At 38.3% G+C, this 17,394-nt stretch overlaps 1 protein-coding gene across 1 annotated transcript in view; it reads left to right on the forward strand.

Moving 5' to 3' along the window:
- enpp2l (ectonucleotide pyrophosphatase/phosphodiesterase 2-like) overlaps window positions 1–17,394 on the forward strand; it is a 136,019-nt gene that overhangs the window by 31,643 nt on the left and 86,982 nt on the right. The window contains exons 4-9 of the mRNA XM_060915315.1: window positions 10,185–10,310; window positions 10,392–10,452; window positions 12,481–12,578; window positions 16,129–16,208; window positions 16,318–16,437; window positions 16,612–16,667. Of these exons, the coding sequence (XP_060771298.1) occupies window positions 10,185–10,310; window positions 10,392–10,452; window positions 12,481–12,578; window positions 16,129–16,208; window positions 16,318–16,437; window positions 16,612–16,667 (541 nt within the window). The remainder of the gene's footprint in view (window positions 1–10,184; window positions 10,311–10,391; window positions 10,453–12,480; window positions 12,579–16,128; window positions 16,209–16,317; window positions 16,438–16,611; window positions 16,668–17,394) is intronic.

Below are 17,394 nucleotides of genomic sequence, written 5' to 3' on the forward strand. Positions count from 1 at the left end.
CTTTGTTTTATTTCTGTCTCCAGTCTGTTCCATAAAGTCACCCCACAGCTCGATACGCACATGCTTTTCATATTTGTTCGAACCTTTGGTTTTTTAAAATTTAGGTCTCCCCTTAGATTATATCCCCCCTCTCTCTCACTAAACATTCCTTGTATATTTTTCGGCAATAGATTATTTCTTGCTTTGTACATTATTTGTGCTGTTCTGAATTTGACCAGATCCATAAATTTCAACATGTGTGATTTTATGAATAGTGAGTTTGTGTGATCTCTGTATCCTGTTTTGTTTATTGTCCTTATTGCTCTTTTCTGTATTGTACATATTGGCTGCAGAGTGGTTTTGTAGGTGTTTCCCCAGATTTCGACGCAGTAAGTCAGATATGGCAAAAATAATGAATAATATAGAGTATGCAAAGATTTGCAATCAAGAATATCTTTTGTTTTCCACAGAATTGCCGAGCACTTTGCCAGTTTTGCTCGTACATATCCTACATGAGGTTTCCAGCAGACTTTATGATCCAAAATCACACCAAGAAATTTAATTTCCTGTACCATTTCTATCTTAGTATTGTCTATTATCAATTCTACATTACAATCTATTTTGTGTCTCCCAAACAACATGATCTTTGTTTTGCTTAGATTTAATGATAATTTATTTTTGTCAAACCATAGTTTTAGTTTATTTATTTCAGTTGTGATTGTCTCCGAAGTCTGCTGCAAATTCTCACCGGAACAAAAAATATTGGTGTCATCTGCAAACAAAACAAATTTCAGTACTGGCGAAATTGTACATATGTCATTGATATATATTATGAATAATTTCGGACCTAATATTGACCCCTGTGGTACCCCGCGTGTAATGTTCATGAAATCAGATTTATGGTCACCTATCTGCACAAACTGTTGCCTGTTTCTTAGATAGCTCGACAGCCAGCTCCACCCAACTCCCCTAACACCACACTTTTCTAGTTTACTTCATAATATACTATGATCAATAGTATTGAATGCTTTTTTTAGGTCCACAAATACTCCAATTGCTATTTTTTTTTATTGTCTATACATTTTGTGATTTCCTCTATTAGTTCCATTAGTGCCATCAATGTTGATCTGTCCGTTCTGAATCCATATTGACTGTCCGTAAGGAGGTTGTGTTTTTCAATGAATTTGTCCAGTCTATCTGAAAAAAAGTTTTTCGAGTATTTTGGAGAATTGGGGGAGTAAAGAAACAGGCCTCTAGTTTGTGAAATGGTGTCTATCTCCGGTTTTAAACAATGGTATCACTTTTGCAATTTTCATTTTGTCTGGAAATGTACCTGATTGAAAAGATAAATTGCAGATGTGGGTGAGTGGTTTCACAATTCCCTCAATAACTGTCTTTACTGTTAACATATGTATATCATTCCAGTCTGCAGATGTTTTGTTTTTACATTTTCTTACAATTTGGATAACTTCTTCCTCATCAGTTGCAGTTAGAAAAATTGTACTTGGATTTCTATCCCCCATATCTTCTATTTCCCCACATTGTGTTGTCTCAGGTTCCTTTATTTTTGCCGCTAAATCTGGTCCCACATTTACAAAGAATTGATTAAAACCATTCACCACATCCTCCATATTATTTATGGTCTTATCATTTTCAGTGTAGTACTCCGGGTAATTTGTAATTTTGGATCCATTTCTCACAATACCATTTAGTACAGTCCATATACCTTTAATATTGTTTTTATTTTTCTCCACTAATTTATTATAATAGTCTTTCTTACATATCCTCATAATATTAGTTAATTTATTTTTATATTTTTTATATTTTTCCTCTGCCTCTATAGTTCGATGCTTTAAGAATTGTCTGTATAATATATTTTTCTTTTTGCAGGCATTTTGTAGCCCCTTGGTGACCCACGGACTATTTGTATATTTATGTATATTACTGTATTTCTTTATAGGACAATTTTTATTATATAGTTCATTGAGTATTATTAAAAATTCCTCATATGCTTTATCAACATCTTTTTCTTTATAAACTACATTCCAGTCCTGTATCATTAAGTCATTTTTTAGTGCAATCATGGTTTCTTCAGTTTTTACTCTTTTATATATTTATAATTTTTAATATCCTTTTTCTTGCTATAATTACAGTAATATACATTAAAAATAGGTAGGTGGTCACTGATGTCTGTTAATAGTAGTCCACTCTCTGTATTATTTTCCAGGATATTAGTAAATATATTATCTATTAAAGTGGTGCTGTGAGAAGTGATCCTGCTTGGTCTAGTAATAGTTGGATACAGTCCCATACTGAACATTGAATTAATGAACTCTTCTGTAATTTTGTGTTTCTTATGATTAAAGAGGTCGATGTTAAAATCACCACAGATGTATATGACCTTCTGTGTTGATTTTATAAACATACTTTCCATCCAATCTATAAAAACTTCTATGCTTGATCCAGGAGATCTGTATATACAGCTCACCATTATATTTTTCATTTTTTCACAACATATTTCTACTGTAATATTTCTAACTGCAACTGATGAGGAAGAAATTATCCAAATTGTAAGAAAATGTAAAAACAAAACCTCTGCAGACTGAAATGATATAGACATGTTAACAGTAAAGACAGTTATTGAGGGAATTGTGAAACCACTCACCCACATCTGCAATTTATCTTTTCAATCAGGTACATTTCCAGACAAAATGAAAATTGCAAAAGTGATACCATTGTTTAAAACCGGAGATAGACACCATTTCACAAACTAGAGGCCTGTTTCTTTACTCCCCCAATTCTCCAAAATACTCGAAAAACTTTTTTTCAGATAGACTGGACAAATTCATTGAAAAACACAACCTCCTTACAGAAAGTCAATATGGATTCAGAACTGACAGATCAACATCGATGGCACTAATGGAACTAATAGAGGAAATCACAAAATGTATAGACAGTAAAAAAATAGCAATTGGAGTATTTGTGGACCTAAAAAAAGCATTCGATACTATTGATCATAGTATATTATTAAGTAAACTAGAAAAGTGTGGTGTTAGGGGAGTTGGGTGGAGCTGGCTGTCGAGCTATCTAAGAAACAGGCAACAGTTTGTGCAGATAGGTGACCATAAATCTGATTTCATGAACATTACATGCGGGGTACCACAGGGGTCAATATTAGGCCCGAAATTCATTCATTCATTCATTCATTCATTCATTCATTCATTATCTCTAGCCGCTTTATCCTTCTACAGGGTCGCAGGCAAGCTGGAGCCTATCCCAGCTGACTACGGGCGAAAGGCGGGGTACACCCTGGACAAGTCGCCAGGTCATCACAGGGCTGACACATAGACACAGACAACCATTCACACTCACATTCACACCTATGGTCAATTTAGAGTCACCAGTTAACCTAACCTGCATGTCTTTGGACTGTGGGGGAAACCGGAGCACCCGGAGGAAACCCACGCGGACACGGGGAGAACATGCAAACTCCGCACAGAAAGGTCCTCGCCGGCCACGGGGCTCGAACCCGGACCTTCTTGCTGTGAGGCGACAGCGCTAACCACTACACCACCGTGCCGCCCACGGTCCGAAATTATTCATAATATATATCAATGACATATGTACAATTTCGCAAGTACTGAAATTTGTTTTGTTTGCAGATGACACCAATATTTTTTGTTCCGGTGAGAATTTGCAGCAGACTTTAGAGATAATCACAACTGAAATAAATAAACTAAAACTATGCTTTGACAAAAATAAATTATCATTAAATCTAAGCAAAACAAAGATCATGTTGTTTGGGAGACACAAAATAGATTGTAATGTAGAATTGATAATAGACAATACTAAGATAGAAATGGTACAGGAAATTAAATTTCTTGGTGTGATTTTGGATCATAAAGTCTGCTGGAAACCTCATGTAGAATATGTACGAGCAAAACTGGCAAAGTGCTCAGCAATTCTGTGGAAAACAAAAGATATTCTTGATTGCAAATCTTTGCATACTCTATATTATTCATTATTTTTGCCATATCTGACTTATTGTGTCGAAGTCTGGGGAAACACCTACATAACCACTCTGCAGCCGATATGTACAATACAGAAAAGAGCAATAAGGACAATAAACAAAACAGGATACAGAGATCACACAAACTCACTATTCATAAAATCACACATGTTGAAATGTATGGATCTGGTCAAATTCAGAACAGCACAAATAATGTACAAGGCAAGAAATAATCTATTGCCGAAAAATATACAAGGAATGTTTAGTGAGAGAGAGGGGGGATATAATCTAAGGGGAGACCTAAATTTTAAAAAACCAAAAGGTTAGAACAAATATGAAAAGCATGTGCGTATCGAGCTGTGGGGTAACTTTATGGAACAGACTGGAGACAGAAATAAAACAAAGTGCAAATATAAATCTGTTTAAAAAAAAGGTACAAAAATATTTTTAAACACGTATGTTGAAGAGGAAGTATGTTAACAGAGGATGATGAGGGATAAATAGTATAGGGTTGATTGTTATATTAGAACTAAATTAGTATATGGTATATATGGTATATATTTATTTATGGGGACAGATATCTTCATATTTACAGGGATAGGTATGTAGTAGATATTTATTTTTGTAATTATATATTTATATAGATATTATGAAGTGTATATATGGTATATAGTATATATATATTTTTGTAATTATATATTTATATAGATATTTATGAAGTGTATATACGGAATGTAGTATATATTTAATTTTGTAATTAAATATTTATATGGATATTTATGAAGTGTATGTATATGTATGTATATATGTGTATATGTATCTATATATGTATGTGTGTGTATATATGTATGTATGTATGTATGTATGTATGTATGTATGTATGTGTGTATATATATTATGTAGTATATATTTATTTTTGTAATTATATATTTATATAGATATTCATGAAGTTTATATATGGTATATATTTTTATGGGTGTATTGATGTAGTTTGGATTTCGGGGTAGTTAAAAAGGGGTGGGAAATTAAAAAAAAGTGTACTTCTTCCCACTCCTTTTTTGAACAATGTGCGGTGTATTGTAATGTCTTAGCTCTTTATGTTATTTTATTTATTCTTTTTTTGTCACTTTCTCATTTTCTTTCTTTTGTATGTACAAATAGTTACATAGATTTTTATACATGTTCGAAATAAATAAATTCAAAATTCAAATTCAAATTTAATACACTCCATCCAATCATCAACAGCTACCGTCATTTTATTATTAATTTTATATTCCAAACTATTATCAACATATATTGCCACTCCCCCTCCTTTTTTGTTCTTTCTATTGATATAATTTAATTCATACCCGTTTAGCTCAAAATCTACTCCCATCTCGTCGATCCAAGTTTCTGATATGGCTATTATATTGAATGGAGTATTGAACTGACTGAGATATTCCTTCATTTTATGGAAATTGGCATACAGACTTCTGGTATTGAAATGAATAATTGATATCTTATTTCCGTCTCTGATCTTTGCATTGTATTGATTTTCAGTATAATACCGGCAGCTGATATTGATGTTGCTGAAAAGATTATTTTCCGGATCAATATTATTTTCCATATCTTGTGTTTTGTGCTCAGTTTAAAGGAAAGTGTCCAGTTCTTGTGTCCAGTGTCCAGTGTCCAATCCTTGTGTCATGATTGTAAATTGCTTTATTTGGCTCCCTCAGAATTTGTCCAGTTCCCCAATATCTCGGGTGACCAAGATCTTGGCCTCTTCTGGAGATCCCTTCAGCTTGATGAATATCTTGCAGTTTTGTGTCCAAGTGTTCTGGATTTTCTCCTGTTTCCTCAGGAGTCTCGCCTTTCTTGCAATGTCTGCATTTTTTTTTGTTAAGTGCTCATTTAAAAAAAACGTCTGAGCCTTTCAGTTTCCTCCCTTGTTTTAACAGTTGCATCTTATGCTTTCTGTTGGCAAATCTCATTATTACAGCCGGTTTGCCTGTGTTGCTTCTCCGTGGGAGAGGGTGACATGCTTCAGTGTTAGTGCTTTTTACCTCAATCCCCTTGGAGTGCAGGAATGCTAACACCTGTTGCTCCACAGAGTTAGCATCCTCCTCGTTCTGCTCCTCTCCGTCTCCTCTCGCCACTGCTCCAGCATAGGACCGGGGTTGAATCTGCAGTCCAGTCACAATGATGTCATTTATCCGGATGTACTGCTCCAGCTCCTCCACTCGGTTCTCGAGAATGGCGATCCTCTTTGCCTTCTCCGTGTTCTGCAGCCTCAGAGCTTTGACCTCTTCTACCAGGTCCAGGATGGTCTTCTGCTGCATCCTGACAGCAGAGATTTCTTCACCCAGAAAGTCGAGGGATTTTTTAATGTCGTCAATCTCCTCGACCGTAGGAGCTCTCTTCGGGGGCATTGCATTGGTTGTTGTTATGTGGCCCATTCCCGCGCAACCTCTCGGTCCGCTCTCGCGCAGCCTCTCTCGCGCAGCCTCGCTGACTATTACATGCCTTGCTCTTGGAGTGATCTTTGTTGGTCAACCACTTCTAGGGAGGATAACAATGGTCTTGAATTTCCTCCATTTGTACACAATCTGTCTGACTGTGGATTGGTGGAGTCCAAACTCTTTATAGATGGTTTTGTAACCTTTTCCAGCCTGAAGAGCATCAACAATGCTTTTTCTGAGGTCTTCAGAAATCTCCTTTGTTCATGTTATGATACACTTCCACAAACATGTGTTGTGAAGATCAGACTTTGATAGATCCCTGTTCTTTAAATAAAACAGGGTGCCCACTCACACCTGATCATCATCCCACTGATTGAAAACACCTGACTCTAATTTCACCTTCAAATTAACTGCTAATCCTAGAGGTTCACATACTTTTGCCACTCACATATATGTAATATTGGATCATTTTCCTCAATAAATAAATGACCAAGTATAATAATTTTGTCTCATTTGTTTAACTGGGTCCTCTTTATTTACTTTTAGGACTTGTGTGAAAATCTGATGATGTTTTAGGTCATATTTGTGCAGAAATATAGAAAATTCTAAAGGGTTCACAAACTTTCAAGCACCACTGTAAGCCGTGCTGCCATGTTTTTTTTAGAAAGAAGAGGCTTTCTTCAGGCAACCCTTCCAAACAAGCCATACTTGCGCAGTCTTTTTTCTAATTGTATTGTCATGAACTTTAACATTTAACATGCTAATTGTGGCCTGTAGAGTCTTAGCCCATGTTTACATTAGACCGTATCAGCGGATCATCAGATTAACGTTTTTAAAACGATTAGTGTGCACACAGCAACGCCAATACACAATTCGCGTGCACACAGCAACGCCAATACACGGATACGCTCGGCTCCGCAGGCATCCTGCGCTCCAAATCACTCCGCCCTGAACAGCGAGTGCCCTCTGGAGGGTGCGCACTCCGGCCCTGCGCAGCTCACACAGCGCGCGAGTGAAGTGCACAAGCCACGATTCGGGACTGAGCCGCTGTGTGTGTGATCCCAGCGCATATCACTTACTACTTGCAAGTGGAAGGATGGCAAGCCTAAAGACAATCATAACTACACAATTGGCAGTATTTGCATCAGTATTTGCAGTATTTTCATACTTTTATACTCTTTAATGAAAGGTGATACAAGGCGGAAGTCCGCGCCGTTTTTCAGCAGTCGTGTCACATGACCAACGCCAGCGAATCAGGAAGGTGGATGTCACAGTGATGTTGTCCAATGAGACGCCAGCTAGAGCTCAGCACAGCGTATCCGCGTATTCTGAATGTTTACACAGCACCGGAGCTGACACGATCTGGATTGAATACGTGGACGCTGGCGGATTCCCGTTTCCCGGCATTTCCAGGCGGTTTAATGTAAACAGACAGTGCATCCACGAAGAAAACGAGACAGATATGGTCTAATGTAAACGTAGCCCTAGATGTAGTTCTTGCGTTATTGGCAATTTCTCTGTGTATTGCACGGTCTGACCTTGGAGTAAATTCTCTGGGACGTCCACTCTGTTTTGAGTTCAGCTGTTTTGAATGTTTTCCACTTCTGAATAATCTTTTTCACAGTAGAATGATGGATTTCAAATTGTTTGGAAATGGTCTTATAACCCTTCCCAGACTGATGTGTAGCAACAATTGCTTCTCTAAGCTCATTGCTGATGTCTTTCCTCCTTGGAATTGTGTTAACATACACCTGAGTGCTCCAGACCAGCAAACTGCCAAAACTTCTACTTTTTAAGAGGTGGCCACACTTGCTGATGATCAATTAATCAAATTCATTTAATCAGCAACACCTGGCTGCTAATTGTCTTCATAATGTCTATAGAAGCAGTAAGGGTATACTTAATTTTTCACACACTGCTACTGCATTTTTGACTTACTTTGTGTTAAATAAATAATGACAGCGTGAATATGTCATGTGTTATTGGTCATCTGAGGTTGTATTTGCGTAATTTTAAGACCTGATAAGGACCAGATGATTTATTATTATGTCCTGACCCTTAAAACCTAGACTTGAAAGAGGGTGTACTTCCTTTTTCACATGACTGTACAACCCTGATTCCAAAAAAGTTGGGACAAAGTACAAATTGTAAATAAAAACGGAATGCAATGATGTGGAAGTTTCAAAATTCCATATTTTATTCAGAATAGAACATAGATGACATATCAAATGTTTAAACTGAGAAAATGTATCATTTAAAGAGAAAAATTAGGTGATTTTAAATTTCATGACAGCAACACATCTCAAAAAAGTTGGGACAAGGCCATGTTTACCACTGTGAGACATCCCCTTTTCTCTTTACAACAGTCTGTAAACGTCTGGGGACTGAGGAGACAAGTTGCTCAAGTTTAGGGATAGGAATGTTAACCCATTCTTGTCTAATGTAGGATTCTAGTTGCTCAACTGTCTTAGGTCTTTTTTGTCGTATCTTCCGTTTTATGATGCGCCAAATGTTTTCTATGGGTGAAAGATCTGGACTGCAGGCTGGCCAGTTCAGTACCCGGACCCTTCTTCTACGCAGCCATGATGCTGTAATTGATGCAGTATGTGGTTTGGCATTGTCATGTTGGAAAACGCAAGGTCTTCCCTGAAAGAGACGTCATTTGGATGGGAGCATATGTTGCTCTAGAACCTGGATATACCTTTCAGCATTGATGGTGTCTTTCCAGATGTGTAAGCTGCCCATGCCACACGCACTAATGCAACCCCATACCATCAGAGATGCAGGCTTCTGAACTGAGCGCTGATAACAACTTGGGTCGTCCTTCTCCTCTTTAGTCCGAATGACACGGCGTCCCTGATTTCCATAAAGAAGTTCAAATTTTGATTTGTCTGACCACAGAACAGTTTTCCACTTTGCCACAGTCCATTTTAAATGAGCCTTGACCCAGAGAAGACGTCTGCGCTTCTGGATCATGTTTCGATACGGCTTCTTCTTTGAACTATAGAGTTTTAGCTGGCAACGGCGGATGGCACAGTGAATTGTGTTCACAGATAATGTTCTCTGGAAATATTCCTGAGCCCATTTTGTGATTTCCAATACAGAAGCATGCCTGTATGTGATGCAGTGCCATCTAAGGGCCCGAAGATCACGGGCACCTAGTATGGTTTTCCGGCCTTGACCCTTACGCACAGAGATTCTTCCAGATTCTTTGAATCTTTTAATGATATTTTGCACTGTAGATGATGATATGTTCAAACTCTTTGCAATTTTACACTGTCGAACTCCTTTCTGATATTGCTCCACTATTTGTCGGTGCAGAATTAGGGGGATTGGTGATCCTCTTCCCATCTTTACTTCTGAGAGCCGCTGCCACTCCAAGATGCTCTTTTTATACCCAGTCATGTTAATGACCTATTGCCAATTGACCTAATGAGTTGCAATTTGGTCCTCCAGCTGTTCCTTTTTTGTACCTTTAACTTTTCCAGCCTCTTATTGCCCCTGTCCCAACTTTTTTGAGATGTGTTGCTGTCATGAAATTTCAAATGAGCCAATATTTGGCATGAAATTTCAAAATGTCTCACTTTTGACATTTGATATGTTGTCTATGTTCTATTGTGAATACAATATCAGTTTTTGAGATTTGTAAATTATTGCATTCCGTTTTTATTTACAATTTGTACTTTGTCCCAACTTTTTTGGAATCGGGGTTGTACGTTATGTAAAATGTGTGTGTGCATATGTGCGTGTGTGTTTAGCTGGAGGTTTTGAGTGTACTCCGGAGCGGTGTGGAGAGAGCCGAAATGAGGACTATGCATGCCAGTGTTCAGAGGACTGTTTGGAGAAGGGAGACTGCTGCACCAACTACAAAGCTCTCTGCAAAGGTCAGACATGAGAGCTCTCACACAGACACACAAGCTGTATGTCTAAATACTTTCTAGAATGTATGTGTGTGTGGTGTGTAGGTGAGAGTCAGTGGGTGGATGGAGACTGTGAGGAGATTAAAGCCCCAGAATGTCCTGCAGGGTGAGTGATAGAATTTTCCCAACACACAAAAAACCCCTCTTGTCCATGATTTATTAAAGGTTTATGCTTGTAAAACCTAACAAAAATGTGCAGCAGGATCACGCCTTTTACTTGCACACAAATTTTGTGTATTTTGTTTTCTGAGAATTAAATTTTTAATGAGGAATCTCTATCTAAAGGTATAAAATATGTACAGTGGCATCAATGTACGTAAATACATCATTTTTGCACCCACGATAAGATTTACAGTGGATTGGAGCTCACTTTGGGAACCGATACTGTGTAAATGAATACCACCAAAGGTTCATCCAGTACCAACAGCATTTAAACAGAGAATTTTATTCACATGTACCTTATGAGCAGAACACATGTTTACACACCTTAAGTTGAAGTTCATTTATAGGTTGAACACTGCAATCAGCAATTATACTGGAGTTTAAATGTTTTATTTCAGATTTGAGCTTCTCACAGCTATTGAAAACAACTTGCACATGTAAAAACTTCTATTGACATCAGTCACATTCTCTTGATACCAGTTAATGAGGATCCAAGTAAATCATGGCTGAAGAATGAGATATAATTTGGAAATTATATTAAATAATTAATAATGAGACCGTCAATGATGGCGTAGCTCACTCCAGCCCTGTCTAGTCCAGAAGGAATGATCTAAAGTGGGCCACCTTGTGCAATAAATGTTGCAAGCTATATACACTCTATACAAGCTATATATAGAAGCTAGGAATACCGACCTATTTCCCAGAAAGGATCCAAAATGGCGAGGAATTGACCGAGAAGAAGCGATTTTTGTTGAACTGGTCATTTATGTTTAATTAGTCCATAACTTAATTTGGGTGGAAGTTATATGCACCCTAGGTACCCCTACCTTCATGCCAGAAATAATCAAAATCAGTGAAGAATTGAGGGAGAAGAAGCGATTTGTGTGGAAACTGCTCGTTAGAACTTGATTACTACATACTGTATCTTCATTATTAATTGCAATTATGCAAATTTATGTAGAAGCTATATGCAACCCAAGTAGACCTATCTTCCTGCCAAAAAGAATAAAAATCGGTGAAGAATTGAGAGAGAAGAAGCGATTTTTGTGAAATGTGGATGACGCCGGACGGATGATGGATGGACAGTACATGATGGTGTAAACTCATCGCCTGTTGGCTGGATGAACTAACTAGAAGGGCACTGAGAGAGCCCAGACCTCCGCCAAGGACAATAATCTGCAACCGCAACTACATTACATTTCTGGAATTGTTTGCCTAAGTGTGTATCCTAGAAGATTACTCTTACATATTGAATGTGATATAGAGTCACCATATTTCTACACTGGCTATAATTTGTCACTCGTGAACTTTGCTACCATTTACTGGATTTTAAGATGTATGGCATTTTTGAGCGCAAACTTCCACTAAAGTCAAATGCCGAATCTCACAACATTAGCAAAAGTGAAACTAAATTCGTGGATCTGCTCCATGACTCGGATCTGCTCCAAAATTTATTGCATTCTTCCTTGGCCCATGCTACACCCTTCCACCAAGTTACATGGAAATTGGGCTGGTAGGTCCTGCTTAAAGTTATACAAACACAAACTGTACCGAAAACACAACCTCCTTGGTAGAGTTAAACATACTAATTCAATAAGGAAACGTAAATTTTGATGGAACTGCTCATTCTCAGATCCTAATGTGACTCCAAATGAGTGTTTTATCAAAGGAAGGTACAGTTGGAGGGTAAAAATGTCAAGGCTACAGTTAAACCACTCATAGGCACTATTTGTGATGTATTACTGTTATATGATGTACCGTATTAGTATTTACAATTAGGTAATTTCAACAAAATGCTGAAATATGCAATATAATAGGTGTAAAATTTTGGACTAGCAATGTAAATATCAGTATATCAGCACTGAAATCCATCTCACACACATCCGTAGATAATTGTATAATTTATAACACAATACCAGTGCATTCAGCAGTCAGTTCTCTGAGTCGTAACTGTTGTATTTTCTCCATGCAGATTTGTGCGTCCTCCTCTCTTCATCATCTCTCTGGACGGATTCCGTGCCTCCTACATTAAGAAAGGAAAACCTGTCATTCCCACCATCCATAAACTGAGTATGAATCATCTTCAGACTTACTATGGATTACTGAGGATTACTATGTGTGAAAATACAAGACTTAATTCATGAGCTTGCACTGACCATTCCCTCTCCACTGGACAGTTGTGGTAATATTTCTACAGGGAAAGTTCTAGTATTCATCGTTTGGTTATGAATGCTGCTTAAGGTGATTTTCTTGGTGCTTGAGTTAGATTATTCAAATCATATGCATGTAGTTTATGCCTTTGAGGACCCCAGATTTTCTTGAGTAGATGTGTCTGAGACTGGATAAGCACTTGCCTTTAAGCACAGAAAAAATCAGCGGCTAGAAAATGCTGACCGAAGAAGCACAGGTTAAAGTATTATATTTAATGTTGGCCTTAAATGGCATTCCATAGTTTTATAATGTATTTACAAGTCAAAAACAGACATTTCATTTGGACATATTATGGTTACACAATGTTGTAGTCGAGTCACTAAACCTCGAGTCTGAGTCCAGTCTCGAGTCCCCAGTGTTCAAGTTCGAGTCAAGTCCAAGTCATTAAAGAAAATTTCGAGTCGAGTTCGAGAACAAGACTCCAACCGCTCCATTTGACGGTGGCTGTTGCTGCCTTTATGTGAAAGCATCTCTGCTACTGTGTTGGATTAACGTTACTGCTCAACTGCCCCATTTTAGTTAACAGGCTACAGATAAAAAGCTTGTTCATCGCTCAGCAAGCCCCGCCCACTATCAACAGGGCAAATAACATGAGAGAGGGTTAACACTCGCTAGTTCATCGCTCAGCAAGCAAGCTCCTCTATCAACAGAGCAATGAACATAGTGTGTCACTTCCTTCTCTGGGTGGCGTCTGTTTCAGAATTGCGGGACCTGAGACTGGTCTCTGTTTTTGAGCAACTCCTTCAAATCTGGCACAACTATCTAAAGGTCTCTGCTTGATACCCTAATTACATCTAAGGTATCAATACTGCTCTGGTAAATTTAGTATTAACTCTACTTTTTCATTTTAGATGTGTTTTGTGCGTTTTTGTGGCATTTGTGTATTTGCAGGTGAACGCTAACTCTGCTACTCAGTGGGTCTAACCATACATGATGCGCTATGTCACATACATAGGTCACGTGCAGGGGTGTAGTGGGCATGATACGCGGGGGTACGCCGTCCACCCACTTCTCCCGAGGTGAGATTCAAAAAAAAAAAAAAGACAATAAATTTAAAGAAATACTCAAGTCTTTAAGAAGGAGTGCATGGTAGGGCTTAACCCAATGGCTGCATGTCATGTATTTTGTATACGCAGGTGCCTCAATCGCGCCAGACTAAATGCTTGATTTATTCTATTGGTGCCTCATCTCATCTCATTATCTCTAGCCGCTTTATCCTTCTACAGGGTCGCAGGCAAGCTGGAGCCTATCCCAGCTGACTACGGGCGAAAGGCGGGGTACACCCTGGACAAGTCGCCAGGTCATCACAGGGCTGACACATAGACACAGACAACCATTCACACTCACATTCACACCTACGGTCAATTTAGAGTCACCAGTTAACCTAACCTGCATGTCTTTGGACTGTGGGGGAAACCGGAGTACCCGGAGGAAACCCACGCGGACACGGGGAGAACATGCAAACTCCACACAGAAAGGCCCTCGCCGGCCACGGGGATCGAACCCAGGACCTTCTTGCTGTGAGGCGACAGCGCTAACCACTACACCACCGTGCCGCCCCTATTGGTGCCTTTTATAATAAATTTCAGCCCATTGCTGGTTTGTATGCGATGTGAGTGACGTGACTTTTTTTGAACTTCTGGACACATGCTGTAGCTGTTGCCACGGCAGTAAGTAGGCTAGTAAAAATATCGAATTCCGAATGCAGCTCAGCTCAAATGAACATGAATCGAACATGAACAAAGGTGTTTGTGTATCATAATTTCCAATATTTTGGCTTCACGCCTGATAGTCCATGTTAAACCTATGCAAGGTTTATGTTGAGTTCCAGCAGCAGAGTGGTGCTGTCTACGACGATGCATTCGGAAGGAGAAGGCGAATTTGTTCCTCTTTAGCCATTTCGGCATATTTATTGGAGACAAAATAAACCGCGGCTTTTCGCCATAACAGTTGGGCTGTACTGACAAACACGAATGAAAATTGCACACATAAAAATGTCTGAAAAAAGTGTCTTCTTGTGCCCTCTTGTGTTGTTAAAAGAACATAACATTTATACAAATCATTCATACCAAACATAGGCGACCAAACAAAGGCTACCACTTCTGACATGATATCAAATCAATGACGTCACGAATCGCGTACCCCCACTTTAAAAATCTCCACTACACCACTGGTCACGTGTGCTACTTCTTCATCCTCTCATGTTGGACTGAGGGTAGACTGGAAGCTTCAGTGGCTCAGGATCACCTCTTGAGGAATAAAGTGGTATTGCGAGACAGACGATGCATCCTGTCTCGAGGCTAGCTGGTTAGCATGTCTTTGACAGAACATCAAAGCTGTTATTTATTCACCTTCGGGTGATAATTTTGGTTAATTTTTTTTTTTTTAAATTAAAATTCTTACAAATTCTTACTTATAGTACCTTTAAGGGATCTGGTTGCAACTTCTGGTTGTAGCAACATTAAATGACATGTTACACTTTACAGGTTTTAATTACCTCGCCCGCGACAGAGTAAGTGGGGCGAGGTATTGTAATCAGTGCTCTTTGTTTGTTTGTGTGTCTGCCTGTTAACAATCTAGCGTCTAGACGGTTGCACCGATTGACTTCAGATTTTCAGGGTTGGTGGGGAATGGTCCGTAGATTACCTGATTAAATTTTGGAGGTAATCGGGTCAAGGTCACTGGAAAGGTCAACCTTTTGGTCAAAATAACATATTTTCCATTATAACTCAAAAACAGTTGCCGATAGACAAATGTTTACTTTTATGAGCATATAGCAACTTCCATATGGCCTTTCATTTGACACCATGATCTTTGACCTTGAGTGACCTTGAAAGGTCAAACTCAAGGTCACGGATTTTCAGAGGGCTGTAACTTGAAAATGGTTGATGGTTGACAGATATTTACCATTATCAACATATAGGAAGTGCCATATGGGCTTTCATTTGGCACCAGGACCTTTGACCTTGAATGACTCTGAAATGTCAAACTCAAGGTCATGGATTTTCATAGGGCTATAACCTGACAGCTGATGATTGAGAAATATTACCGTTATCAACATCTAGGTATAAAATAAGTGCTGCAAGGTGAGGCTTGTTTTGCCTGGCAACACTTTTTTTTATGTTTTTAACTGTTAGAGTATTTATTTAAACAAGTATAAGTTCAGATATAAAGCATTTCTAAAAGTTATTAACATGGTAATAATTCCTTTTGTGTAAGAAAATGATGAAGTCAATGGCAACATTGATGTTGGCTTGTTTCACAACATGATAATGAAGGGTTTTAAACAATCTACATTTCTTTACCTTATCTTTCCTCATAATGTGAACTTTTATCACATTTTGAAATTCACTACATTGTTTCGTGTTGAATATATTTGTTTTATTTTATGGTTTCTGCTTTTTGATAGGAACATGTGGCACACGCTCTCCTCATATGAGACCAGTGTACCCTTCGAAAACATTTCCCAACCTGTACACACTCGCCACGGTAAACACTAATGTAACTTTTTCCCTTAAAGATTCTCACAGAAAAAAAAAATAAATAAAAATAAAATTAAAAAAAAAATGCATTGATGTTTCTGTGTGGTTTGGTTCAGGGGCTGTACCCGGAGTCTCACGGCATTGTGTGTAACTCCATGTACGACCCAGTGTTTGATGCGAACTTCAATCTGCGTGGGAGAGAGAAGCTCAATCATCGCTGGTGGGGTGGGCAACCTGTGAGTTCAGTCTCCTCCCCTTTATCAGTAATCATCAGAATTTACAAATGCCATGCAGTGTAAGAATTACTAAATGTATGATTGGATTAAAATAGTACAGCATAGATACAATTGTATTTCAACAGTGATCACAATTGTCTATTTTTTTTTTTTTCTGACTCCTTCTCCCCACAGATCTGGATAACAGCAGAGAAGCAGGGGGTGAAAGCAGCAACATTCTTCTGGCCTTGGTGAGCAAAACAACATGCAGCATATATACAGTGGATATAAAAAGTGTACACACCCCATTAAAATGATCGGTTTTTCTGATGTAAAAAAAAATGAGACCATGATAAATAATTTCAAAACTTTTCCCACCTTTAATGTGACCTATAACCTGTACAATTCAATTGAAAAACAAACAAATCTCTTAGAGGGAAAAACATAAAAAAACAAACAAAAAAAACATACAATAAGCTGGTTGCATAAGTGTATACACCCTTAAACTAATATTTTGTTGAAGCACCTTTTGATTTAATTACAGCATTCAGTCATTTTGGGTTCACAGCTGCCATCAATTAAAATGACTCTGATTAACCCCAAATAAAGTTCAGACATTTACTCAGTTGCATCCTCCAGCAAAAGCCAGGGTTCACAGAGAGCTTACAAAGCATCAAAGGGATCTCATTGTTGAAAGGTATCAGTCAGGAGAAGGGGACAAAAACATTTCCACAGCATTAGATATACCATGGAGCACAGTGAAAATAGTTATCAAGAAGTGGAGAAGATATGGGACAACAGTGACATTACCGAGAACTGGACGTCCCTCCAAAATTGATGAAAAGACAAGATGAAAACTGGTCAGGGAGGCTGCCAAGAGGCCTACAGCAACACTGCAGGAGCTGCAGGAATTTATGGCAAGTACTGGTTGTGTACTACATGTGACAACAATTTCCTGTATTCTCCATATGTCTGGAC

This window comes from Neoarius graeffei, chromosome 2 (assembly GCF_027579695.1).
Source record: "Neoarius graeffei isolate fNeoGra1 chromosome 2, fNeoGra1.pri, whole genome shotgun sequence".
Classification (NCBI taxonomy): domain Eukaryota; kingdom Metazoa; phylum Chordata; class Actinopteri; order Siluriformes; family Ariidae; genus Neoarius; species Neoarius graeffei.